This window comes from Cololabis saira, chromosome 1 (assembly GCF_033807715.1).
Source record: "Cololabis saira isolate AMF1-May2022 chromosome 1, fColSai1.1, whole genome shotgun sequence".
Lineage (NCBI taxonomy): Eukaryota > Metazoa > Chordata > Actinopteri > Beloniformes > Belonidae > Cololabis > Cololabis saira.
The window spans coordinates 41,847,254-41,872,785 of record NC_084587.1 but is presented as its reverse complement, the minus strand read 5'-3'; the positions used below and the strand labels follow the sequence as shown (position 1 = coordinate 41,872,785).

The following is a 25,532-nucleotide window of genomic DNA, read 5'->3' as shown; positions in this document are numbered from 1 at the left end:
GACTTCCAGAGGTGGATTTAAAGCCTGAACAGTCCAGCGAGGAGACGAGATGTCGTGGACGTCGTTCTATAACTGGAAACTGCGTTTTTAATGGAGTTGTTCCAACTGGAGCGCTGACGAGCTTTCTAAATGGCTGTTTGATGATGGACGTTTCACGTCCTGTATTTTTGTTTTAGTTTTAATTCTGTGTTTTTCTTGAGAAGTGAAGCTCTCTCATCCTCTCAGACGTACGTGTCCGGCCACAACGTCTCCCCTTTCATCAAAGCTTCATCCCAGAGAGCTGCTTCTCATCCTGGAGGGATATTAGTTTGTTTTATCGACATGGTGTAAAAAAAAAAAAAAAAAGTGGTAAATAGACACTTGTACAGTTCTTAAGTGTTAAAGAAAATGTATTTATTAACCAGGTGTAAAGTTTGACTGCAGAGTAAAAGTTTAAATTCGGTGTTTCAGTTTGTTTCAGATTTCTTTTTTCCTGTTTTTATCGTGAACACAAACGCAGTCGCTTTGTGCTCGGGTCGTGGAGCTGACCAGCTCCAGTCGGCTCCTGCAGGATGATGCTCCTCAGAGCTACGAAAGTCAGGGTTAAGATCCTGTCCTCAGACAGACGTCAACGTTATGGCTGGTTGTGGGTTCACGTCCCAACAGATGTACAAGTTCTGCGGCAGCTTGGATTTAAATTATTTTCTTTCAAAACTCAAAATAAATCAAAAAACGTGGATCGTGAAGGAAACGGCTGCAACCGGCATTTAAGGTTCCGCCCCTGATGGCCTGTCAGTCTCCAGTCAGAAACACTGAAGGATTGTGGGTATTTAACCAGCAAGCTCAGGTTCAGCTCTTGGTGAGGTCTATGATGATTATTAATTGAAGGTTTGTGTACTTTTTATTTATTTAATGTAATTTAACATCCTGGTTCAAAGGGGTGCTTACAAGATTAAAGGAGCTTGAGGCCGGATTGTGGCAGGATTTATGAAAAAAATCCGTATACATTTTAAGTTTTCTAGTAATAATGTCAGACGAAGCGTTCCAAACCCAAAAGAATGAGCCCTCTAGCGTATCTCTCCTTTGCCTTGAACAGGCTGTGTGCTGCAAAATGTGCTGCAATTCGGTCCCGAATTTCCCGCGCTGGGCTGCGGATGTGACGTCACATGACGCTGCATGTGCGTTCTCCCCGTTCTCCCGTGCCGGCTTCACTGTTGGCTGCAGTACCCCCGACGGCCGTCGTGGTGAAGGGTGGCGCTAGAGAGTCTCATTTCTTAAAAGGAGCCTCAAGCTCCTTTTAAAACTAGTTAAAACAAGTACAAGAAAAGGTCAGTATCAATAATAATTTAAAAACTCAGTGATGGCGAACAAACACGCCAGCGTCCTCTCTACTCTCCTTAACAGTTAAATGCTTTTCTGAATAGGAAGGTTTTCAGGCCTGTTTTAAAATTGTCCAAGTTTTGTGGAGCCCTGAACTGGGCGGGGAGACGGTTCCACAGGCTGGTGTTGCTGAGTAGAACGCTCGGCCCCCCAGAGTCTTGTTTTTGGGACTCGGAGGAGTAGGCTGCCTGTAGATCTGAGGGAACGGGTGGAGGTTTGTGGAGTGATGAGGTCTTGTAAATATGGGGGTCCATTGATGCATTAGCCGGATTTTGTAGTTGATCCGGGAAGAGACAGCAAGCCAGTACAGTGTGTGAAGAATAGGGGTTATGTGTTTGTATTTACGGACTCTCATCAGGACCCTGGCAACGCTGTTCTGAATGTATTGCAACCTCTGGATGTTCTTGCTAGGGATCCCCAAAAAGAGTCCGTTGCAGTAGTCCAGCCTTGAGGAGATAAAGGCATGTACCAGTTTCTGTGCATCTGGTAATGTTAGAGTGGGGCAGAGTTTGGAGATGTTCCGGAGGTGGTAGAATGACGTTTTGCACAATTGTTGTATGTGGTTGTTGAAAGTGAGGTGGGGGTCAAATCGAACGGCCAGATTTGTGACTGAGTTGGATAGAGGGATGACCAGGCCGTCGAAGGTGAGTTGGGATATGGGTGAAAACTGGATCTGATGTGGTGTGCTGAAAGGAGAGCCTCAGTACTGTTGCTGTTCAGGGCTGCACAGGGAGTGTGGGCAGTTCTTACGTGGAGTTAAGTATCATCAGCATAGCAATGGAAGGATATCCCATGTCTGCTGATGACACGACCGAGTGGGAGCAGGTAGGTGATAAAAAGGATGGGGCCGAGGACCGACCTCTGTGGGACGCCACAGGTGACAGGGAGCAGCCTGGACTTACAGCCTCCCAGCGACACATATTCAGTCCTGTCTGAGAGGTAGGACCGGAACCAGTCCAAAGGCGCTCCAGGAGGAAGGTGTGGTCCACAGTGCTGAATGCTGCTGTCACGGGGGAAACTGTGTTAAAAAAAAAACAAAACACAAAATTTCCCCCACAAAAAAAGCAAATAAAAACGGCCACAATGATTTTCAACTCTCAACGGCACCTAAGCAACATTTTAACATTTCATTAAAAAGATTGTGTTTTTGGTTCCGTGATGCTCCAGATGTTGTCTGATGGTGAAAGATCTGGACAGCAGGTAGACCAGCACCGGGACCCTCCTCTGAAGCCGTGCTGTAGTGATGGATGCAAATCTGGTCCAGCGTCTTCCTGCTGAAATATGCACAATCTTTCCTGAAACAGACGTCTGCATGGAGCAGATGTTGCTCTAAAACCTCTCAGTATTGATGAAATCATTCCAGATGTTCCATGGCTACAGAAAGAATTCCAGATGTTGATTCATCGGACCACAGAACAGGTTTCCTCAGAACATTTAATGATCTTTGGTTTCAAGAGACAGCTGCATGCATGTGCACATGTCTTCTTCACGTGATGGAGCTGTAAGCTGCATTGGTGGATGGTACGGTGAGCTGTGTTCACAGACAGATCTGGAAATATTCCTGGACTTGCAGGACAATCTGCTACAGTAGGGACAACCTCTCGTATTAAAATCAAACATCTATTTCCTGCTTTTCGTTCTTTTAATGGAAAGGTACCGACAAACTTGTTTATATATGACATGACGTAATGAGATCAGTCAGTTAAACTTGTAATACAGACGGCAATGATAGGACATGTGCATTCAATTAAAAAATATGTCTTTGTAGCCAACTCGTGCTACCGGGATCAGCAGACAGGAATGAGGACACGTGGTTTAGCGGAGAAATGGTCGACTTTATTCGTCAGCAGACACATACACGCACACGGCAGCCGTCGTGTCCGGGTCTCAGGCGGCTTCGTTTCACCCTCCCCGTCTCCAGGGCCCGCACTCCTTAAGACACAGGCAGGGAGGAGAGATTGATTGGACACACCTGTGCCCAATCAGCTGATCCAACCCGCACCACCTGTGCTGCTCCCCCGCAGACCACGCCCAGCCCTACACCCTGTCACAGTCTCATTAGAAGATAACCAGAAACTGAGGTTTGATGGGAGACAAACGAGTTTGAAAACAGGAAACCAGGTTGTGGTTTTCTGCAGCAACAGGAAGCGTGTCTAACAGGAAGTCACATCAGAAGTAAAGCTGTTTTTACAAACTCTGACGGAGCACAAATCCAGTCCAGACGAGTCCTGTTAGTCTCTAAAAGAAGGTCCAAGTGAGCCCATTGGGTTTTCCTCCACAACGAAGCAGAGTCTCTGAAACACCGGTGAGTCCCGCTCATCAAGTTTAGACTTCTTCCTACTCCTTTTTGCACATGTAATTAAGATATTAAAGGAGCTTGAGGCCGGATTGAGGCAGGATTTATGAAAAACATCCGTATACGTTTTAAGTTTTCTAGTACTAATGTCAGATGAAGCGTTCCAAACAGAGCCGGATTAAATAAATGGACTACACTAGGCAGACTGTGATTTTTGGGCCCCCCTCCATCGATGTTATTTATGAAATCTTAAACTTACCAAAGTTACTAATAAAACTTAATTCACATTTTACATAGCAAAGTCATAGTCAAGTTGGTTCTTTGTATTCCAAAATAAGTCATGTGTTGTATATTAAACAGTCTATCAGACTATTTTTAGATTTGTATTATTTATACGTTATTACAACGCTCTATTAAATTCTATTAAATTATCCTTAACTTATCGATTGTGAGCATTTTGCAGAAAATCTTAATTAAATGTGTTGATTAAATTGAATAGTTAAATAAGAAGTCAAATCTACAAAGACCAATACAATTTGCAGTAAGACAAAGTGTGCTGTAGTATGTACCGTATGTCTGTATGTGTATATGTATGTATGTATGTGTATGCGTATGCAGAGCCGTTTGAGAGATTTGCGAGGCCCTGTGTGAAATAGCCAGGGGGGCCCTCGCGCGTGAGCGTAGCGAGCGCGCGCGAAATTTTTGGGTTTTTCGGGTCGGATCGGGTGTCTATATGCGCAATTTTAACTCTCCAATTAGCAAAATACTGGATACCTTCCCCTGCCTCATCATCATCTGGGCTTACCTCGACGCGGGGCCCCATGGCTGCTTGAGACCCGGGCGGATCGGGGATTTTTGTAACAAATTTATCAAACGTGCCTTTCAGAGAGGCATTAAACTATTCCATTTTCTTTTGTTTTTTTCTTTTTTCATCCCCTGATGGAAATTTCCTGAATCTGTCTCGTTCTCTCGACATTGTGTGACAGTTTGTTCCAACTCCACCCGTCTGGATCAGACTAGCTTGTGTCCGCGCTTGGTCTGATCAGTTGTATTGAACAACAGACACGCGTCATCATTGCACATATATTTATTGATATGCACAGACTAGTACACATTTAGGTCTGTAATGGAACGTGACTGTTGATATTTATAAGGAAAAGAAAAAAAAAAACGGCCCATAGCGCCAGGCCCCTTGGGGCGCCAGGCCCCGTGCGGTCGCACGGTTCGCACATCCCTTGCGGCGGCCCTGTGCGTATGTATGCCTATATATATATATATATATATATGTATGTATACTAAATATAGTAATAATGCACATATATATATATATGCCTTAGGTTTTTACCGGCATGTTATCAACCATTAATATGTGTGCAGAAAAAAAAAAAAAAAAAAAAAAAAAAAAAAAAAAAATAATTTTTTTTTTTTGTCCCTCTGTCTGGGCCCCCCCCCTGTCGGGCCCTAGGCACGTGCCTAGTCTGCCTTTGCGTTAATCCGGCTCTGCCCACGGGCAGGATGCACGTTCACAGTCCCTCTCGGGCTGCGGAGCGCTGTCCATGGTACCACATACACGAGGCATGTGTTGGAAAAGTTTCTAAGTCCCTACACGGGCTGCAGAGCGCTGTCCGCAGTACCACGGGCACGAGGTCCCCGGGGGGTACCAGGGGCCTCTCCTCCAGGCCCGTGGGCTGGGCTCTATCACTCAGGGGTGGCTGGTCGGAGGGGTGCTTAAGTGCGGGTCCCCGGGCTCGGCCGGAGCGTCGGGTGTTGGGGTCTGGCTCCCGGATTGGGGGTCCGGTCCTGGAGGAGTGCAGGCGGACCTGGGCCTGGGCATGTAGAGCTCCATCAGAGTCCTGGAGCTCCATCAGAACCATGGAGAGCTCCATCAGCTCGTAGAATTGGCCTAATCCTAAGTACCCCGGTATGGGGGTCTGGCCCCGGTGTGGGGGTCTGGCCCCGGTGTGGGGGTCTGGCCCCGGTGTGGGGGTCTGGCCCCGGTGTGGGGGTCTGGCCCCGGTATGGGGTATGTATGTATACTAGGGGTGTAACGGTATTTGTATTCGTCCCGTCCCGTCACGGTACGGGGGTCACGGTTCGGTTCACGCAGTCATACGGCGAATACGTCTGACTGAGTTAAAAAAAAAAAAAAAAAAAAATCAATCATCGTTTTTTTTCCCCCTTATAAATATCAACAGTCACGGTCCATTACAGACCTAAATGTGTGCTATTCTGTGCATATCAATAAATATATGTGCAATTCATATATCATCATAAATTGTAGGCTATAATAACGATAAAATGTTCTAATTCTTAATTTACAACTGTCCTGAACGCATCAGGGCAGGGAACGCATGTGTGCCAACGCGGATTGGCTGTAAAGCCTGATTTATGGTTCTGCGTTAAATCGACGCAGAGCATACGCCGTAGGGTACGGCGCAGTCTACGGCGAGGTTATGCGGCGACGCGCAACCTTCGCCGTAGGCGCTGCGTTGGTGTAACGCGGTACCATAAATCAGCCTTAACAGTCACAGTGAAGGAGATTAGCGCTAAAGTTTAAAAGAGGACTAAATTTGTACAAAGTTTTGAATGTTACCCCGTTTTCCACGTTACCTGGATTATTTTGGGTTATGGAAGAGTCAACTACCGTTGGTGAGTGAGTGTAACCTTCATAAATAATTTATTTATCAGTTTCTTGACCAGCTGCCTATTTTAATGAGCTTGTGTTGTTGTGAACGAGACCGCCAAGTCTATTCTCTGTTATAGAGCTCAGAAATTATGTTATAGACCGCTGTGTCTATATCTATCTAAAAAGATTGTGTAATTTAGACCAGTTATGTTTTTTTTGTATTTAAATTGTATCAAAGAATGAACTGAGTCAGTCCGTGACTACCTGAGTTTTCAGAGCCATGTGATTGACAGCTGTCAGGCCTGTGTGTGTGTGTGTGTGTGTGTGTGTGTGTGTGTGTGTGTGTGTGTGTGTGTGTGTGTGTGTGTGTGTGTGTGTGTGTGTGTGTGTGTGTGTTCTTCTGAACAAGTTTGTGACTTTACTCTGCTTTCTGCAGCATAGGCCTATAGGCTGCTTGGCTCAATAAAAGTGGGAATAAATGTAGTTTGATGGGTAGGATGATGTTGTTGAACGTTAAAATGACTATCATAAGGCCCATGGAGAATGCTCCGCCCCCAGACGGCTCTGCCCATATGCAGCAGTAGAGGAGCCCGGGTTCAAGTATTTATTAAAAGTGCTCGAGCCTCGTTACAATGTCCCATCCCGCGCTCACATAAACCAGTCCGTGGTAAAATTAAAAACACTAATGCACAAGTTAAATGTTTTATTCTATTTATTTTACACTTTAATAAGAGATGCTTTTTAGTTTTGTAGCCAATTGAACAAACTTTAACTTTCAAATGCTATGATCAAAATAAAGGAAGAAAAAACTCGTCTTATACATTTGGGACTTTTTGTATTTTTTTTCCTGTTGTACCGAACCCGTACCGAACCCGTACCGAACCGTGACCCCTGTACCGAGGTACGTACCGAACCGTGACTTGTGTGTACCGTGACACCCCTAATGTATACTAAATATAGTAATAATGCACATATATATATATGCCTTAGGTTTTTACCGGCATGTTATCAACCATTAATATGTGTGCAGAAAAAAAAAAAAAAAAAAAAAAAAAAAAAAATTTTTTTTTTTTTTTTTGTCCCTCTGTCTGGGCCCCCCCCCTGTCGGGCCCTAGGCACGTGCCTAGTCTGCCTTTGCGTTAATCCGGCTCTGGTTCCAAACCCAAAAGAATGAGCCCTCTAGTCTAGTGTATCTCTCCTTTGCCTTGAACAGGCTGTGTGCTGCAAAATGTGCTGCAATTCGGTCCCGAATTTCCCGCGCTGGGCTGCGGATGTGACGTCACATGACGCTGCATGCATGTTCTCCCCGTTCTCCCGTGCCGGCTTCACTGTTGGCTGCAGTACCCCCGACGGCCGTCGTGGTGAAGGGTGGCGCTAGAGAGTCTCATTTCTTAAAAGGAGCCTCAAGCTCCTTTAAGTGTTAAAGTATGAGATTCTTTTTGTTTGTTTTTTTTTCTTATCTTATCTTTAATTGTTGTCTTTTACATGTATGAAATCAAATCACATTTTCTGCTTCAGCAGCCTCCATCAACACGACTCTTCTTCAAAAAATAATCTATTTAAAAACTTCTTCCTCTCTCCAGCTCATCTTGCTGTCTCAAGGTCGTCTTCTTCTCTTTAGGAAACTCTTCAGTGACTCCTCCTGTCTTCAGCTGCTCTCGCTTTTGTCTTCTTCCATCATCTTGTTTTCAAATGTCTGAGCTACATCAGCATTCGGCTGTTTTGTTTTTTTTTCACCAAGGTACAGCTCTCATTCAGTATCTCAGCATTTTCAGTGGGAATGCAGTTTTGATCTATTGTTAGTTTATTGTTTATTTTAATGTGTGTATCTGTATTTATTTTTCATAGTTTTAATTCCAGCGTTTCCTCAGTGGGAGTCCTCTGCATTGGCAGGGCTGTTGACTGCAGATACTGTAGTGATGTCCTAAGGTCTGCTTGTCCCCTTGTTGAGGTGGGGTCCATAAATAAATCCATTTTACAGAGGTGGTGTGTGGTACTCTGTCCTGCCCGGGGGTGGGTTGTGGTCCCCTACACATCGGCCTGGCCCCCGGGTATAGCAGCCTCCTTCCTGGCTGCCTGTGAAAGGGTGATGGTGTTCCCTCACAGGTTCTTCTCTTTGAGGGTGTTTGATCATTGATAGAGATGAGGGTTGGTAGGGGGTGGGTGGATGGGTTCAACTTTGTTTTTGCTGTTAAGCAATTTGAGCTGCATTTTAATGTACGAAGGTTGGTTTATGAATAGGTTTGACTTGATTTGAAATAGTTCCATTGTCTTCTTGGCTCATTTGAACATCTTTGAATTAACAAGGCATCAGGAGGAGTTTATCATTTCATGATGGGAAAACCTTTGCTAAAGAGAATTACAGGCTTCTCTGCTGTATGTGATTGTACAAAGTTACAGATTTGAAACGGGCAACAAAAAGTACAGTCCAGACAGAACTTCTCTTATATATCATGAAATTAAAACAAACCTGTTTTCTCTTTCATAGAGAACCAACATGTCTGCTGGCAGCAACCTGAGATCTGCAGATCAGTTCCTGTGCTCCATCTGTCTGGATGTGTTCACTGATCCAGTCAGCACACCATGTGGACACAACTTCTGTAAAACCTGCATCACTCATCACTGGGATGGTAATGTTCTCTACAAGTGTCCCATATGTCAGGAGATGTTCAACACCAGACCTCAGCTGAAAGTCAACACCTTCATCAGAGAGATGGTTTCTGAGTTCAGACGTGAAGCTCAACAGAAATCCAGCAGCAGCAGCTCAGAGCAACAAGCTGCAGAACCAGGAGAAGTTCCCTGTGACGTCTGCACTGGAACCAGACTGAAGGCCCTGAAGTCCTGCCTGGTGTGTCTGCTGTCCTACTGTGAGACTCACCTGGAGCCTCATCTGACAGCTTCACGTCTGAAAAGACATCAGCTGGTGGAGCCTGTGGAGAACCTGGAGGACAGGATTTGTACGAAGCACGATAAACCTCTGGAGCTGTTCTGTAAGACCGACCAGACATGTGTCTGCATGCTCTGCTCTGTTTTAGACCACAATAATCATAAGTTTGTTCCTCTGAGAGAAGAATATGAAGGAAAGAAGGCAGATCTGGAGAAGACAGAGGCTGAGATTCAGCAGATGATCCAGAAGAGACGACTGAAGATTCAGGAGTTCAAAGAGTCTCTGAAGATCAGTAACGATGCTGCAGACAGAGAGAAAGCAGAAGGTGTTCAGGTCTTCACTGATCTGAAGGAGTCTGTTGAGAGACGTCTGAAGGAGTTCATGAAGGAGATGGAAGACAAACAGAAAACTGCAGAGAAACAGGCTGAAGACTTCATCAAAGATCTGGAACAGGAAATCTGTGAGCTGAAGAAGAGGAGCTCTGAGGTGGAGCAGCTCTCATGCTCTGAAGATCACCTGCACCTCCTCCAAAGATTCTCATCCCTGGAAGATGCTCCACCCACCAAGAACTGGACAGAGGTCAGAGTCCATCCACCTGCATATGAGGGGACTGTGGTGAGAGCTGTGGAGCAGCTGGAGAAGAACCTCAGAGAAAAGATGAAGAAGCTGCTTGAAGCTGAGCTGAGGAGGATCCAGCAGTTTGAAGCTGATGTGACTCTTGATCCTGATACAGCAAATCCCTGGCTCGTCCTGTCTGATGATGGAAAACAAGTCTCTCTTGGTGATGTGAAGAAGAATCTTCCAGATAATCCAGAGAGATTCTCTACATGTGTTTGTGTTTTAGGAAAACAGAGTTTCTCTTCAGGCAGATTTTACTTTGAGGTTCAGGTTAAAGGAAAGACTGAATGGACTTTAGGAGTGGCCAGAGAGTCGATCGACAGGAAGGGAGAAATCACACTGAAACCTCAGGATGGTTCCTGGACTGTTTGTCTGAGAAATGGAAACGAGTACCTTGCTGCTAATGATCCTCGAGTCCGTCTCCATCCCAGTTCTCCTCCTGAGAAGTTGGGGGTGTTTGTGGATTATGAGGAGGGTCTGGTCTCCTTTCATGATGTAGATGCTGCAGCACTTATCTACTCCTTTACTGGCTGCTCCTTCAGGGAGAAACTACACCCGTTATTCAGTCCTTGTGTCAATGGTGGAGGTAAAAACTCTGCTCCTCTGATCATCTGTCCTGTCAATCAAACTGTCTGATCTTTGATGTAATGAATCTTCATCAACTCTGAATGTTCATGTGAAAGTATTAAAGATTCACTCTGTTTGATGGAAACAAATGTTCACATTTACTGTAATCTTCTTTGATTTTCTATGATCCTATTATTAACTTTTGGTGTTAACGCACCCAACCGTTAAGAATATCCACCCTTTTTGGTGTCTTTGAGTGGGGTGCTGGAAAGTCCCCCTGCTGGGGACTCCCTCATTCTGCTGGAGGACTTCAATGCTCAAGTAGGCAATGACAGTGAGACCTGGAAGGAACGGCCTAACCGATCTGAACCAGAGTGGTGCTCCTCATGGATGTGCAGTATATAAAACACCATGTCCAGACATAAGGGTGTCCATATGTGAACTTGGCACCAGGACAACCTAGGTTGCACATCAATGACTGACTTTGTAGTATTTCTGTATTTTCTGAAAGTCTGGGGAGTGAGGAGACCAGCTGCAGGAGCTTTAGGACAGGAATGCTGTCCCTTTTATGGCGCTTTTCCACTAGTACTTACTCAGCCCGACTCGGCTCGTCACGCCTCTACCCGTTTTGTCCCCGTTTGTTCTTCCACATCCAGGTGAGAAGTGGGCAGGTTGGGGTGAAGCTGCTGTGACGTACTCGATTGCGCAACCGCTTTATTCATGTCGGCGCTGATCAGAAATCAGCTGGAGCGGCTAAGAGTAAAACAGCCCGTCTACATCCCTTTTTTAATTTTTTCTCGTCAGCCACCAGGTTTATGAACATCTGCAACTCAGAGTTGGATCACCAAACAGACGTTTTGCACTTTATAAAATCGCCGTGAGCCGCCAGTCGTTCTCGCGCTGACTCCCGCTTCCTGATTCAAATGTCTGACGGCCCCGCCCCCGACCAATCAGTGGCGCGGAGGGTGGTGACGTCAGATATAGTACCGGCTCAGCCCGGTTAGAACCTCGCCAGAATGGTTACAGAAAAAGTATCTGCTTGGCTCGGCCCGCCTTGGCCCATAGTGGAAAAGCGCAAGACGGGGGCGTGTCGGGTAGAAGTGAGCTGAGGTGGTAGTAGTGGAATAGGGCCATAGTCTGGAGCAGGATTCTAGATGCTCAACAGTCTTGGACCTCTGTTGCTAGATAGTTGGTTTAATGATGCTCCAGATGTTTGCAGTTAAATATCTTCTTACAACCCCCAAAAGGATTGCAACATACCAACAGCCAAGGAATGAAGACATTAAAATGATTAGATTATATTTATTGCCTGGTTTGGAGAGAAGGATATCAGCTGCTTTTACCTGTGGTGGAGGAAGGGACAAATGAAATAAACATAGTAAAAAACCAAGTGTAACTCCCCACTAACTACTTATGGGAAAATCCAATAACAAAAGACCTATGTAACTGATCTAAAAAGAGATTTGCAAAAATAGACATAGTGGGTGCTAAACATAGTATAGTTGTAAGAGCAAGAATATATAGGGTACCCCAGACTAGTCCACATACTGTACCTCCCACTTCATAGCAGCATCCAGCACAGTAAAGGGCTTTCACACCTGTCTTGTTTGGAGCAGTTGTTCCGAAACAGGGAGCGTTTCCCCCTAAAGATTGGTCGTATGTGAACACAGCAATCGCGCTCGGATGGGGGACAAAACAAGCGAGCCGAGATCGCCTAGGAGAGATGGTCTCGGCTCGCTTCCATTCCAGACCTGGGGCCTCATGATCGAAACGTGCAGCGCACAAAAAACATGCGTACGCCACTTTCTACGCTCACGGTCGTATGATCGAAAATTTATTTGAGCGTAGAAAGTTGTGGTCTTTCACGCTCACACCAAGGACGGCATACGCACTTTTCTGAGGTTTTGTCCGTTGGCGACACTCACTGGGGATGCAGTGAAGTGCAGAATATGAGGAAACGTGACGTCAACCATAAGTTCACGACCACGTGAAGGACACGACAGTCCCCACATCACCAGATAAGTCACACACGAGTGGAGCTGCAACAATTTCATGATTAACCACATGGTCTGAACATATAAAGGTCGGCGCAGGACAACGTAACCTGTGCAAATCACAATGGCAGCACTGCTCGTGGTAGACGACTGCAATAATGGCAGGATCAGGAGGGAGCGATTTACTGGCCCACGATGATGACTGGCTGTTCAGCCGTTTCAGATTTCCAAGAGACATCCTCTTGGAACTCTGAATTGAGTGCTGAGTTGGGTCCGAGTTTGGAGAGGGGCACAAGGAGGAGCCATGCACTACCTGTCCACCTGCAAGTGCTCACTACACTTGGTTTCCTGGAAAACCGGGTCCTACCAGCGTGGTTTGGCATACCGGTCAGGAATAACCCTCGGCGGTGTCCAATAGGAGAGAAGGTGCTGGAGGGAGAAAAAAAACTTGCAGCTTGTAGATCAGAGACGATCAAGATGGAAGAAAGAATGATCTTGGCTGTGAGTCTGTGTGAGGAGCTGTGGGATGAGACTGTAGGCCTATCGGGACATCAATATAAATCAACGAAAGTGGAGAGAAATCTCCCAGAATTTGGACATACCTGGTGTGTTTAAAAGTGGTAGAAATGTGATATTCTTTTGCTCTTTTAACAATAAAATGTTAATTTAAAATAAAATATAGCATTTCCATGCCTCATATCAGGATCAATTGAATCATTTATCAATATATGGTTATGAAAAGACCACGTGTCAATACTTTTGCAAACTGAAGCACTACAGGTCCGCTAAAAATCTAGAATCTAGAAAAACAACAACATAGTTCAGACAGGTTTTTTAATAAAATATGATTCAGCCTGAAGTAGACCTGGCTCCCGAACGAGCCTGTATTCCCCCAAATCCTGTCTTCTCATGAGGATTTCATGGACCCAGATCCTCCTTGCTGCTGCTGCTCGTCTCCTCCTCCTCAGAAGAAGAACTAAAGCCAGGGCTTTTCTTTGAAGCAGGGACACATGCATTTTGCAAACCGAGCTGTAGCTACTGTACGTCCAAACGAGTGGGAAAACGGCGCCAGACCGGGAAAACTTTTTTTCGGTCGCCAAGCAACTGGCGAGTTCTAGGTGAAAGCCGCTTTGGGCCGTCTTGCGCCCTTTGCTGCCGCGCAAACTCGGCGGCTTGCGCCCTGTTGCGCGGAGGCAGCACATACACAATGAATGGGAAAGCCAACGGCGGCTGCCGTTGTGCGCCCTCTATGTGAAAACCGCTTTAGCCAATCAGTGATTGCTGACATGGGGGCTCGCCTGCTCGGCCCTCCCCGTGGGTGCTCGGCACTGATTTCAGTGCAACTATGACACTGCCACTAGTTATGTCTCTCAACTTGGCGATTTCTGGGAATTTGGAGAAATAATCCACACATAGCAGAAACTCAGACCCTCTGAAGTGAAAGAGATCAGTCCCTACTTTCTCCCACGGTCTGCTTGGTATTGGATGTGAGAGTAATGGCTCCCTCGGATTGCTGTTCCTGTTCTCGTTGCATATTGCACACTGCGAAACCATCTCCTCAATGTGTGTGGACATGTGTGGCCAATACAGCACATCCCTGGCTCTTTCTTTGTACTTAACAATTCCTAAGTGTGATTCATGGATTTTGATAAGCATTTCTTATCTCAGCTGTTGTGGAACAATAAACTTTGCTGCTTTGAACATCAGCCCAGCTGTGTGAGTGATTTCATCCTTAAATGTCCAATAGAACTGAATGTCTTTTGGCACTGCTCTTCTGTCATTTGGCCACCCTCTTAATGTTATGTCCTTCAATAGCTGCATTTCAGGATCCCCATCTGTTGCTCTTCTGAATTTTGCAGCTTTTTCTCTGACATGAGTAGCTGAGATGGAATCATGTTCACTTCTAAGTCTGTGGTCGTTTGTCAATATACGTGGCCTTGTGATGGACTGGTGACTTGCCTTTCGCCTGTACTAGCCTGGGATAGACTCCAGCAGACCCCCGTGACCCTGTACGGCAGGGATATTCAATTGGCGGCCCGTGGGCCACATGCGGCCCGCCAGGAGCTTTTATGCGGCCCCTGGTCATATTTCAAAAAAGTTTGTTGAAATTTTTTTTTTTTTTTTTTTTTTTTTTTTAATAATATTTTTATAACTGGCTACTATGGACTAAAATGGTTGTGCTCAATGCTTAATATAATATTCAAATAAGGAAATCTTGGTGGAAAGTGGTGCTTTGTCATTATGGCGTGTTTTATTAAAAGTAGGTCAATATCAATTTCATTAAGTTTGCACAATGCATGGTTTCAAAATGAACTTGAATTCAAAATAATATTTCTTTATCTGAATATTATATTTAACATTCACAATTACTAAATCTGGAGACAATTAATACATAATTCATATGTAAACTAGATATATTCAAATGTATAATACAAATGTATTATATTTACATAAGTCTTCGTCTTTGAGTGCAAAATACATTTTGAAAACCCCCACATTTTCAAATTGTGCGGCCCTCTCCATACAGTCCTTTTGCAGATGTGGCCCCCGGCCGAATCTAGTTGAATACCCCTGCTGTACGGGATTAAGCAAGTATATGGAATACAGAAAAACAGATTTTCAGATTTAAACCACATAGATTTGAGATTTGACAAAATGACATCGGTGATAGTTGGAGTGTGGTGTGCTCCAGTCAGAGTCACAGTGCTTTGACATTTCTGGACAGGACCGTTCACCCTTTGGTCCAGCAGGTGGCGGTATTTGAAGTCTGTGCTAAGCAACATGAAGGTCCACGAAGAAGAAGTGTGGGGCGCTCCTGCTCGCTGATTGGCTGCTGGGTTTGCCGTCCAGACTGCTGGTAAACAAAGCTGCACCTATGGTCTGTTAAACTTCTGAAAAAAGCTCTTTCGGATGGATTAAATGTCCAGAACCACAACCTCGTAACTCTTTGGTAGGTCCAACCGCGTTCATACCAAGCGGTCAAACGGCGGCCTTGAAGTAACCGATTTAAAAGCAGCGAACTTGTTGGTTAGTTAGCTCTGTGACTAGCAGTGAAGGCTGATTTATGGTACCGCGTTACAGCGACGCAGAGCCTACGCCTCAGGTTACGCGGCAGTGCGCGTCGCCGCGTACCCTACGCCGTAGGCTCTGCGTCGATTTTCATAATTCAGGTTTAAGATGTAAAACTTCAGACTTCCAAATAATCCAAAGTTTTATTTAACACTAAAGTGTGTTTCCTGGCCGGGTGAGCTGATGAGCGTATGTTTTATTGCGCGGAGGTTTAGTGGATGTGCTGCTGATAACTGCAGCAGGTCGAGGGCTGGTGACGGGCTGCTGCGGCTCAGTCTGGGGCTCAGTCTGGGCTCAGTCTGGGGCTCAGTCTGGGGCTCAGTCTGCGGCTCAGTCTGGGGCTCAGTCTGGGGCTCAGTCTGCGGCTCAGTCTGGGGCTCAGTCTGGGGCTCAGTCTGGGGCTCAGTCTGGGGCTCAGTCTGGGGCTGTCGTGTCTCAGTTTATTTGTTTATTTGTTTATTAGGATCCCCATTAGCTACTACCTAAGTAGCAGCTATTCTTCCTGGGGTCTTCCTTAATTGCAATTAAATTGTGATCTGTGAAGCCAAGAGCTATTGATACTGTTTTGGTACATTTTTCAGGAACATTTGTGAATAGGTGATCAATACATTTAGATGACTTTAACCCATTCTTATTTATGGTGGTTCTAGTTGGTAGGGTAATGGTCTGTGTTAGGTTACATGCATTAGTTACAGTAATGAGCTTCTTTTTAAGAGGGCACATGCATAACCAATCGATATTGTTATCGCCTGTAAAGTAAATCTCTCTGTTTTCATCACTTGATTTGTCTATCATTTCACATATTGAGTCTAAGTATCTTACATCCGCACTAGGCGGCCTATAGCAGCAACCAACAAGTATTGGTTTAGTCTGTGGCAGATGAACCTGTATCCATAGTGCCTCAATTTCATTCAACATCAAATCGCTTCTTACTTTAACAGGGATATGACTCTGTACATAGACAGCCACACCTCCACCATATCTATCCCTATCCTTCCTAAATAACCTATAACCATCCACACTCAATACTGAATCCTCAAAAGAGTCGTCAAGATGTGTTTCAGATATAGCCATAATGTGGATATTGTTTGACTTCATTATATTACCCATATCTGTGGTCTTATTCCTTAAGCTACAAATGTTTAAATGAGCTAGTAGCAGGCCTTTGCCTGGTAAATTAAAGGTGGACGAACCCATAATAAAATAAAAGGTAAAATAAAAAAATACATCATTTTAGTAATTAAACAGAATCCCAATTCATAAATAAAAAAAACGTACATCTGTTCAGGTTCTGCGGGGCGGATTTCCGGAGCTGCCATGAGCCGGCCTGCGGTCTGACTGGAACAGGATGGCTGCAGAGCTGTTTCCCAGTAAGACACTGGTGTCCTCCGCCTCGACCAGCAGCTCCATCCAGCAGCAGAACGCGAGGAACAACAACGGCAGCGCCGCCGGGCACAGCTGCCGCAGCTGGCAGGGTCTGTACCCCACCATCCGAGAGAGGTGAGTCTGTACCCCACCATCCGAGAGAGGTGAGTCTGTACCCCACCGTCCGAGAGAGGTGAGTCTGTACCCCACCGTCCGAGAGAGGTGAGTCTGTACCCCACCGTCCGAGAGAGGTGAGTCTGAGCCCCACCGTCCGAGAGAGGTGAGTCTGAGCCCCACCGTCCGAGAGAGGTGAGTCTGTACCCCACCGTCCGAGAGATGTGAGTCTGTACCCCACCGTCCGAGAGAGGTGAGTCTGTACCCCACCGTCCGAGAGAGGTGAGTCTGTACCCCACCGTCCGAGAGAGGTGAGTCTGTACCCCACCGTCCGAGAGAGGTGAGTCTGTACCCCACCGTCCGAGAGAGGTGAGTCTGTACCCCACCGTCCGAGAGAGGTGAGTCTGTACCCCACCGTCCGAGAGAGGTGAGTCTGTACCCCACCGTCCGAGAGAGGTGAGTCTGTACCCCACCGTCCGAGAGAGGTGAGTCTGTACCCCACCGTCCGAGAGAGGTGAGTCTGTACCCCACCGTCCGAGAGAGGTGAGTCTGTACCCCACCGTCCGAGAGAGGTGAGTCTGTACCCCACCGTCCGAGAGAGGTGAGTCTGTACCCCACCGTCCGAGAGAGGTGAGTCTGACCCCCACCGTCCGAGAGAGGTGAGTCTGTACCCCACCGTCCGAGAGAGGTGAGTCTGTACCCCACCGTCCGAGAGAGGTGAATCTGATCCCCACCATCGGAGAGAGGTGAGTCCGTACCCCACCGTCCGAGAGAGGTGAGTCCGTACCCCACCGTCCGAGAGAGGTGAGTCCGTACCCCACCGTCCGAGAGAGGTGAGTCTGTACCCCACCGTCCGAGAGAGGTGAGTCTGTACCCCACCGTCCGAGAGAGGTGAGTCTGAGCCCCACCGTCCGAGAGAGGTGAGTCTGTACCCCACCGTCCGAGAGAGGTGAGTCCGTACCCCACCGTCAGGGAAGGGTCAGTCTAGCCCAGGGGTGGGCATTCCTGGTCCTCGAGGGCCGGTGTCCTGCGTGTTTTAGATGTTTCCCTGCTTTAACACCCCTGATTCTAATTAATCATCATCATCAGCTTGTCATCAAGGTCTGCACAATTCTGTTAACGACACAGTCACTTGTGTCATGGGGCAATGAAGCAGGAGAACATTTAAAACCTGTAGGACACCGGCCCTCGAGGACCAGGAATGCCCACCCCTGGTCTAACCCCACCGTCAGGGAGGGGTCAGCCTTGATCCTGGATCCTGTTGTGAGGAGGGAAACATGACTCATAAATCTGAGCTCATCAAGGAGGCATGGAGTCCCTCAGGGCTTCATCCCTGGACCCCAGCTATTTAAACTCTGAGTCAAATTAACAACAGTACTGGAGCTGCTCATCTAAACTGAAGACACTTTCTAACCAGCATAATGCACTTCTCACTAAACAAGAAGAGTGGGCATTTTCTCAAATAATAATAATAATAATAATAACTTGCATTTATATAGCGCCTTTCAAGGAACCCAAGGTCGCTTTACAGATCATAGGCAAACCAAGGAAGAACAAACAAAACAAAACACCATCGGGACAAAACGACAGGGGGGATGGGGGCACTAATGGGGAAAAGCCAGGGTGAAAAGGTGGGTTTTGAGTTGGGTTTTGAAACTGTCCAGAGAAGGGGAGTCACGGATTACAGCAGGGAGAGAGTTCCAGAGGGGGCAGCAACACTGAAGGCTCTGTCCCCAAACGTCTTCAGTCTGGTCCGGGGGATGGAGAGCAGACCAGCGTCTGAAGACCGCAGGTTCCCGGGAGGGAGTGTGGTGATGAAGGATGTCGGACAGGTACTGGGGGGCCAGAGTGTGAAGGGATTTGTAGGTGAGTAGGAGGAGTTTGTACCGAATGCGGAACTTAACAGGTAGCCAGTGGAGGTGGATGAGGGTGGAGGTGATGTGCTGCCAGGGCCTGGTGTGGGTGAGAACCCTGGCAGCTGAATTCTGCACGTACTGGAGCCTGTCCAGGGTTTTACTTGGAACCCCAGACAGGACTCCATTACAATAGTCCAGTCGGGAGGTGATGAAAACGTGGATTAGTGTTTCTGCCACAGAGTCAGAGAGTGAGGGACGGAGACGTGCGATGTTCCTGAGGTGATAGAAGGCAGATTTGGTGACCGACTTGATGTGTGACTGGAAGGAGAGGGTGGAGTCCAAGATGACGCCCAGATTACGGGCCTCGGAGGATGGCGTGATGGTGCAGCCGTCCACCCGGATGAGCAGATCTCCAACCTTCCGGAGCAGTGACTTGGGGGCCACAACCATGAGCTCCGTCTTATTGCTGTTCAGTTTGAGGAAGTTAGTTGTCATCCAAGATTTTATGGCAGAGAGGCAGTTAACCAAAGACTGTGGGGGGAGCTGGGAGGATGGTGAGGTGCTGAGATGGAGCTGGGTATCGTCAGCGTAGCAGTGAAAACTGAGACCATAGTGGCGTATGATCTGGCCAAGGGGGAGCAGGTGGGTGGTGAAGAGGGTTGGACCGAGCACAGAGCCTTGGGGGACACCATGGTTGACTGGGGCAGGGTGGGAGGAGGAGCCAAGGATGGTGACAAACTGAGTTCTGTTGGTGAGGTAAGATTGGAACCAAGATAAAGCAGAGCCAGAGATACCAAGGAGAGCAGACAGGCGTTCGAGGAGGATGGTGTGGTGTCAAATAACCACAAGGGGTCCCCTAACTGTAAACCCTCACCCCCAAGTTTGACCTTATTACAACCATATCTTTAAAAAAAAAAATGTCTGCATTAAAGTCCCATTTGACTGCTTCTCGGCGAGAGTGGGCCCTTTTTGTCACCTGATGATTTGTAATAATTGTGGAGAACGTTAGGGATCCAGAGTGAATGCACAATGTCTGTAATTTGTAAAGTAAACACTAAGTTTACCTGCCATAATCCTTCAAATATCAAGGTCATGATATAACAATATAATATAGAGTGTTTCATCAGACTCTGTATCTAAAGTTAGTATGTTAATTAAATGGTAGTTGTTTAACAAAAACCAAAGCATTGACACATATCTGGTGATTCAATTCTGTCAATTTTAGTAAAAAACATCTGATTATCTCATGCGCTGCATGAAACACAGGACTTGGGGTGTAATTTCTGAGGTACTGCAGGTCCTGAGTTGATACCGGCCCCGTTTTGAAGTTGGCATTGGACGGCATTGTAGCTGTCATTCAAAAAGCCACACCCCCATACACATGATTTATAATTTTATGTCATTTTTACCTGACAAGGCCCATAAAATTGGACACTTGTCCTGGATGTAAATCTAACTATGGAGTATTTGTATCTGTATTTTTTTAACATGGAAGTCAGTGGAGATGAACTCACTGATGGATCCAGATCCTAGTGGTCAGTAGATGAACTGAAATCTTTGTACTTTTCAGACTGCTCGAAGTCCAACGTCTGCTCTTCCTCCAGAGAAGAAGAGTAGGGGGGCTGCACTGGTGTTTTGGTGACTTCTCCAGTTTATGAATGTTGTTACATGAGACTTTGTCATTGCAGGAATTCAGTCATGTTCAACAATGAGATGATGGCAGATGTTCACTTCGTGGTCGGGCCCCCAGGTGCGACGCAGCGAGTCCCCGGACACAAGGTAAGCCCCGCACAGGTCGCAGCTCTGCAGGTGAGCTCAATTTCAAAAGGACAAACTGTCCGTCACAGTCCGCCAGACTCTTCCTTCAGGCCTTCAGCTGATGTTCTCCGACTAGATGCCGACTCATGAGGTGTCAGAACGGAGAGTTAACGACAGAATCAAGAACGTTGGATGATTTACTGACACTGAGAGAGTACTAGTTTTGGTTAAAGGCACGGCGGCTGAATTTGCCCCGTTCGGACCGGGAGAGCCGCAGACATTAAACGGGTCCTGGATGCAGGAGCAGCTTCAAGACGTCTCAGATTTGATGAATGTTTTCAGTGTGCTACTGCAGATGACGAGCAGGTGTCAGCATTTCACCTCCAGTGTCCTATTTATCCCTCGACTTTGTCCATTCCAGCAGGTCTTAGTTCATTTTCAAGGGACTGCAGATGCAAATTAGCTTAAAGCTATAATCTGGTACAGTGCATCAGATGGCAACATTTATGTTTTAACTGTACACTGTCCCTTTTTAAATAAAATTGAATTGAGAAAAAATTTTATGATCACACCAGTCTTCCTCCAGGACTGTCGTAAACCTTCAGATCTACCAGCTTCCTCGTGCTTCTTCTGTCCCCTGATATAATGTGGAAGACTGTAATACGACGCCTTTAGCCCACACAGCTGCAAGATGTGTATAAATCCTGTAATCCTCCCTTCCTGGTGGAGTGTTCGGTGTCGTCCGTTGAGATAAAGTGATCAATCCAGAACGAAATTTAGCTTTAATACATAGAAATAGTGTATGACACATCACAAAGGGTCTGCTTATGTCACATCGACAGCACAGATGGAACATTAGTCCCAAAGAAAACCGGGCTTATGCTGAGGTGGTTTCCTGGGGATCAAAAGGCCAGGGCCCCGTCTGCCAGGTGCATCAGAGTTTGAAGTGTTTGTCTTGGCTCTTGTTCTGTTTCTGCAGTACGTCCTGGCCGTCGGCAGCTCTGTGTTCCATGCCATGTTCTACGGGGAACTGGCCGAGGACCAGGAGGAGATCCGGATCCCTGATGTGGAGCCGCCTTCATTCCTGGCCATGTTGAAGTAAGTCTAGCTCTAACCTCTGGGTCCCACCGAGCATGGACGAGCCACGATCCAGCTGGAAGAGTGAAGGATCACTTTCAGATACTACTCAGTGTTTCAGGAGGGAAGTGCATCAGATTCCCGCCTGATTGGCCTGAGTTGTGGCTTTATGAGTTCTGCTTCTGCATTTCAGACGTAATCATGACGTTGTTATCTCCTCGTTTAAGAGCGTATTCAGGGCCACATCTTGTCCTGCTTTATCCTTCCAGAAAGAGATGAGTGACGTGGAGCAAAATGTGCTTTTCAATTTCTTAAATAAACTTATCTGGTTGAAATCTCTTGAGACATTTTACTTGTTTACTGCGACTCAGTGCCGATCGGGGTGTCTTATGTTGGAAATAGATCAAATTTGATATCAAGTGCAGGTCTGTGGAGAAGCCCAGTGGACAGTCACTGCTAGAACATTGCGTGTGGTAGAACCGCTCTGTTGTTTGACGAGTGTGCCGGCGTGACGATAGCTCGACGGTGGCCCTTCTGCGCCCAGTAGACACCCAGCGGTCTTTCAGGTGGACTGGACACCAGGTGGGGAGCGTTTCTGATATTATTTCTGCATCCACAGGTACATCTACTGCGATGAGATCGACCTGTGTGCCGACACGGTGCTCGCCACTCTCTACGCTGCTAAAAAGTACATTGTGCCTCATCTGGCGCGGGCCTGCGTCAACTTCCTGGAGACCAGCCTGAGTGCCAAGAACGCCTGCGTGCTGCTGTCGCAGAGTTGCCTGTTCGAGGAGCCGGACCTGACGCAGCGCTGTTGGGAGGTCATCGACGCCCAGGCTGAGCTGGCGTTGCGCTCCGAGGGCTTCTGTGACATCGACACCCAGACGCTGGATAGCATCCTGCGGCGGGAGACGCTCAACGCCAAGGAGATGGTGGTGTTTGAGGCGGCGCTGAACTGGGCGGAGGCTGAGTGCCAGCGACAAGACCTTTCGCCGACCATCGAGAACAGGCGTCTGGTGCTGGGGAAGGCCATCTACCTGATCCGCATCCCCACCATGGCGCTGGAGGACTTCGCCAACGGAGCGGCACAGTCCGGGGTGCTGACACTCAACGAGACCAACGACATATTCCTGTGGTACACCGCTTCCAAGAAGCCGGACCTCTTGTTTTGCTCCAAACCTCGCAAAGGCCTGTCGCCGCAGCGCTGCCACCGGTTCCAGTCCTGCGCCTACCGGAGCAATCAGTGGCGCTACCGCGGCCGCTGCGACAGCATCCAGTTCGCCGTGGACAAGCGCATTTTCATCGCCGGCTTCGGCCTGTACGGCTCCAGCTGCGGCTCGGCGGAGTACAGCGCCAAGATCGAGCTGAAGCGGCAGGGCGTGCCGATGGCCCAGCGGATCATCAAGTACTTCTCCGACGGCTCTAGCAGCACCTTCCCCGTCTGGTTCGACTACCCGGTGCAGATTGAGCCCGACACCTTCTACACCGCCAGCGTGGTGCTGGACGGCAACGAGCTCAGCTACTTCGGGCAGGAGGGCATGACCGAGGTGCAGTGTGGGAAAGTGACCTTCCAGTTCCAGTGCTCCTCAGACAGCACCAACGGCACCGGGGTACAGGGAGGCCAGATCCCCGAACTTATCTTCTACGCCTGAGCCCAGGAGGAGTACCAGGGTCGCGGCAGAGATGCTGATGGAACCCTGGATTTACCGCTGAGCTTTCTAGACAGAAACCGTCTGAGACTCAACCAGGTCTTCACAATCCTTGTCCTCTGTCCTCTGCTGCTGTTCTGCAGGATTTTTGTTGTAAATCTGAAAGTAGGTGCACCAGCTTGGTCTCCTACAAGTGGATTTAAACTCAGTGATCTGCAGTTTCATCCACGGCTTCATTGTGTTCTCACCGACTGGTCGACTTGCAATCAAAACGTCCGGGACCGGTGAGGACACACCCGAGGCCGATGACAAGTCGCGGTAATGCACACAGCTAAAACAACGACCAGCCATATTGAGATATCCTTTAGCGTGATTCCTGCAGATGGTAACGTTTTACAAGTCTATAAATGTGAGGGTTTGGAGGTGTTAATGAAGGCTCGCGTTCTTGATCAGGATGCGTTGTTATTCAGGACATGTCTGGACGAGCGTTTAACGTTTCCTTTGTGTACTTTTGTTTGAGTTGTTTGTGGCCCCGTGAAGGAGGGTTGAGGTTTTTGTCCAGTTTGCGTCGGTCCTACAACTAGATCCGTCCACAAACTGCTGGACGGGTCTCGGCCCTCCTCCGGAGCTAACCGCCACCAACAGCTCCGACACGTCTCCCGCTTCAGTCTGGTCCTGCAGGCGCAACGGTTTCTGTTTCTGTTGATTCAAATGACGCGTTTCAAGTCCAGGGCAGGTTCCAAGTCCAAAATAATGAATAAAGGAAATCTAATGGCACTTTTCCACTAGTCTCGCTTCAGCCCGGCTCGGCTCGACGCGGCTCCACCCGTGTGTTTTTGCACAGCCAGGGGAGAAGTGTGCAGGTTGGGGTGAAGCTGCTGTGACGTACTCGATTGCGCAGCACCTTTGTTCATGTCGGCGCAGATGAGAAATCAGCTGGAGCCGCGAGCGGCTGAGAAAAAAACAGCCGTCTACATCGCTTTTTTAATTTTCTCGTCAGCCACCAGGTTTATGAACATCTGCACCTCAGAGTTGGATCACCAAACAGACGTTTGTGCTGTATAATAAAATCGGCGCGAGTCGCCTCGCGCTGACTCCCGCTTCCTGATTCAAACGTTTGACGGCCCCGCCCCCGACCAATCAGAGGTGTGGAGGGTGGTGACGTCAGAAATAGTCCCGGCTCAGCCCGCATAGAACCTCGCTCGAATGGTTACAGAAAAATGTATCGGCTTGGAGCGGCTCTACCCGTCTCAACCCTAATGCAAAAGCGCAAAACGGGTAGAACCGAGCTGAGGTGGTACCAGTGCAAAAGGGCCATAAGCGAATCGTAAAAGTACTTTGCTTTTCGTCGTGGATAAACGCTACGGTTTGACTGTCTGGGCGTGTCCTCAGCGTGGTCTCTGGTGGACGTCTGCCCCCACAGCTGGTCCTAGTTTGTTTTGGACGGATAGACCCTCGTCAGAAATCCTTTAACCAGGTGACTCCAGCGATGCCCCGTCTGACTGACCACCGGTGATGTTTCAGGTTGAAGGTCCTCCAGTCATTAGACATCTGTTGGACCAGCCGGGTATCCATAAACCATCGCTTCACCAGGGAAACGATGACCTCCAGCAGGAATTGGTTTCGTTTTGACCATCTGTCATCCTGAGTTTTAAACCCCGTAAATCCATGGCAGCACTTGTGAGATGAGGTCTCCGTCAGTTCTGTTTTGTCGTAAGTGAGTGTGTATTTTTTTGCATTCGGCGTGATAAACAGGACTGAGTGCGTCGTCGCATTAGGGCTTGAGGAGTGTTTCAGCTCTCCTTCATGCCCGTCTAAAGCCCCGGAGACGTGTGCTGGTTGTTCGACATTCGTGCATCTCTTCTCTGCAGAGAAACATGGTTTTAAAAAAACTATTAATTTAGATTGTCGAAAGCAGCATTAAAAAAAACTCCATTCTTCTTAAGTGAAAAACACGACTAAATTATTTGTGCTTTTTTTCAGAAATACAACTTTTTAAAAATATTTGTTTCCTCTGAAAATCCAGTGTTTCTCTTTTCTACACTGTTGTTGATGTTCTAAATGTCATGTTCTTTTCTGTCTCTTGGACAAGACCTGTTTGAGGATTGTTTTTTCTTGTGTTTTTTTGGCTTGCCGTACCCCTCCACTAGAGCTGCACCTTTTCATCTGTTGCCTTAAAGAAAGTTTTCTTTCTTTTTAAAAATGTTTTTAATGGCATATATTGAAACATTCCTGCTGCTCCCCGCTGCTTCTTTGAGGCCTTGATGAAGTTTTATTTCCTCACCTGTGCAGGTGTG

General features: G+C 47.3%; 2 protein-coding genes across 4 annotated transcripts; both read left to right on the top strand.

Annotated features, from left to right (window-relative positions):
• The first annotated feature begins 3,571 nt into the window (after positions 1–3,571).
• On the top strand, positions 3,572–24,086 carry LOC133446081 (BTB/POZ domain-containing protein 3). Of its 3 annotated transcripts, none has more exons than XM_061723847.1 (5): positions 3,572–3,664; positions 16,705–16,916; positions 20,440–20,530; positions 21,489–21,607; positions 22,206–24,086. In XM_061723847.1, the coding sequence occupies exons 2-5, from the start codon at positions 16,765–16,767 to the stop codon at positions 23,236–23,238; spliced, it is 1,395 nt and encodes a 464-aa protein (XP_061579831.1). In that variant the 5' UTR covers positions 3,572–3,664; positions 16,705–16,764; the 3' UTR covers positions 23,239–24,086. The 3 variants fall into 3 exon arrangements, with proteins under 3 accessions (XP_061579831.1, XP_061579841.1, XP_061579849.1); XM_061723857.1 differs by lacking the exon at positions 3,572–3,664 and adding an exon at positions 15,179–15,297; XM_061723865.1 differs by lacking the exons at positions 3,572–3,664; positions 16,705–16,916 and adding an exon at positions 16,924–16,945.
• On the top strand, positions 8,770–10,422 carry LOC133453177 (E3 ubiquitin-protein ligase TRIM21-like). The gene has a single exon (XM_061733082.1). It carries the CDS (start codon positions 8,779–8,781, stop codon positions 10,420–10,422), a length of 1,644 nt encoding a protein of 547 aa, XP_061589066.1. The 5' UTR covers positions 8,770–8,778.
• Positions 24,087–25,532: the final 1,446 nt, after the last annotated feature.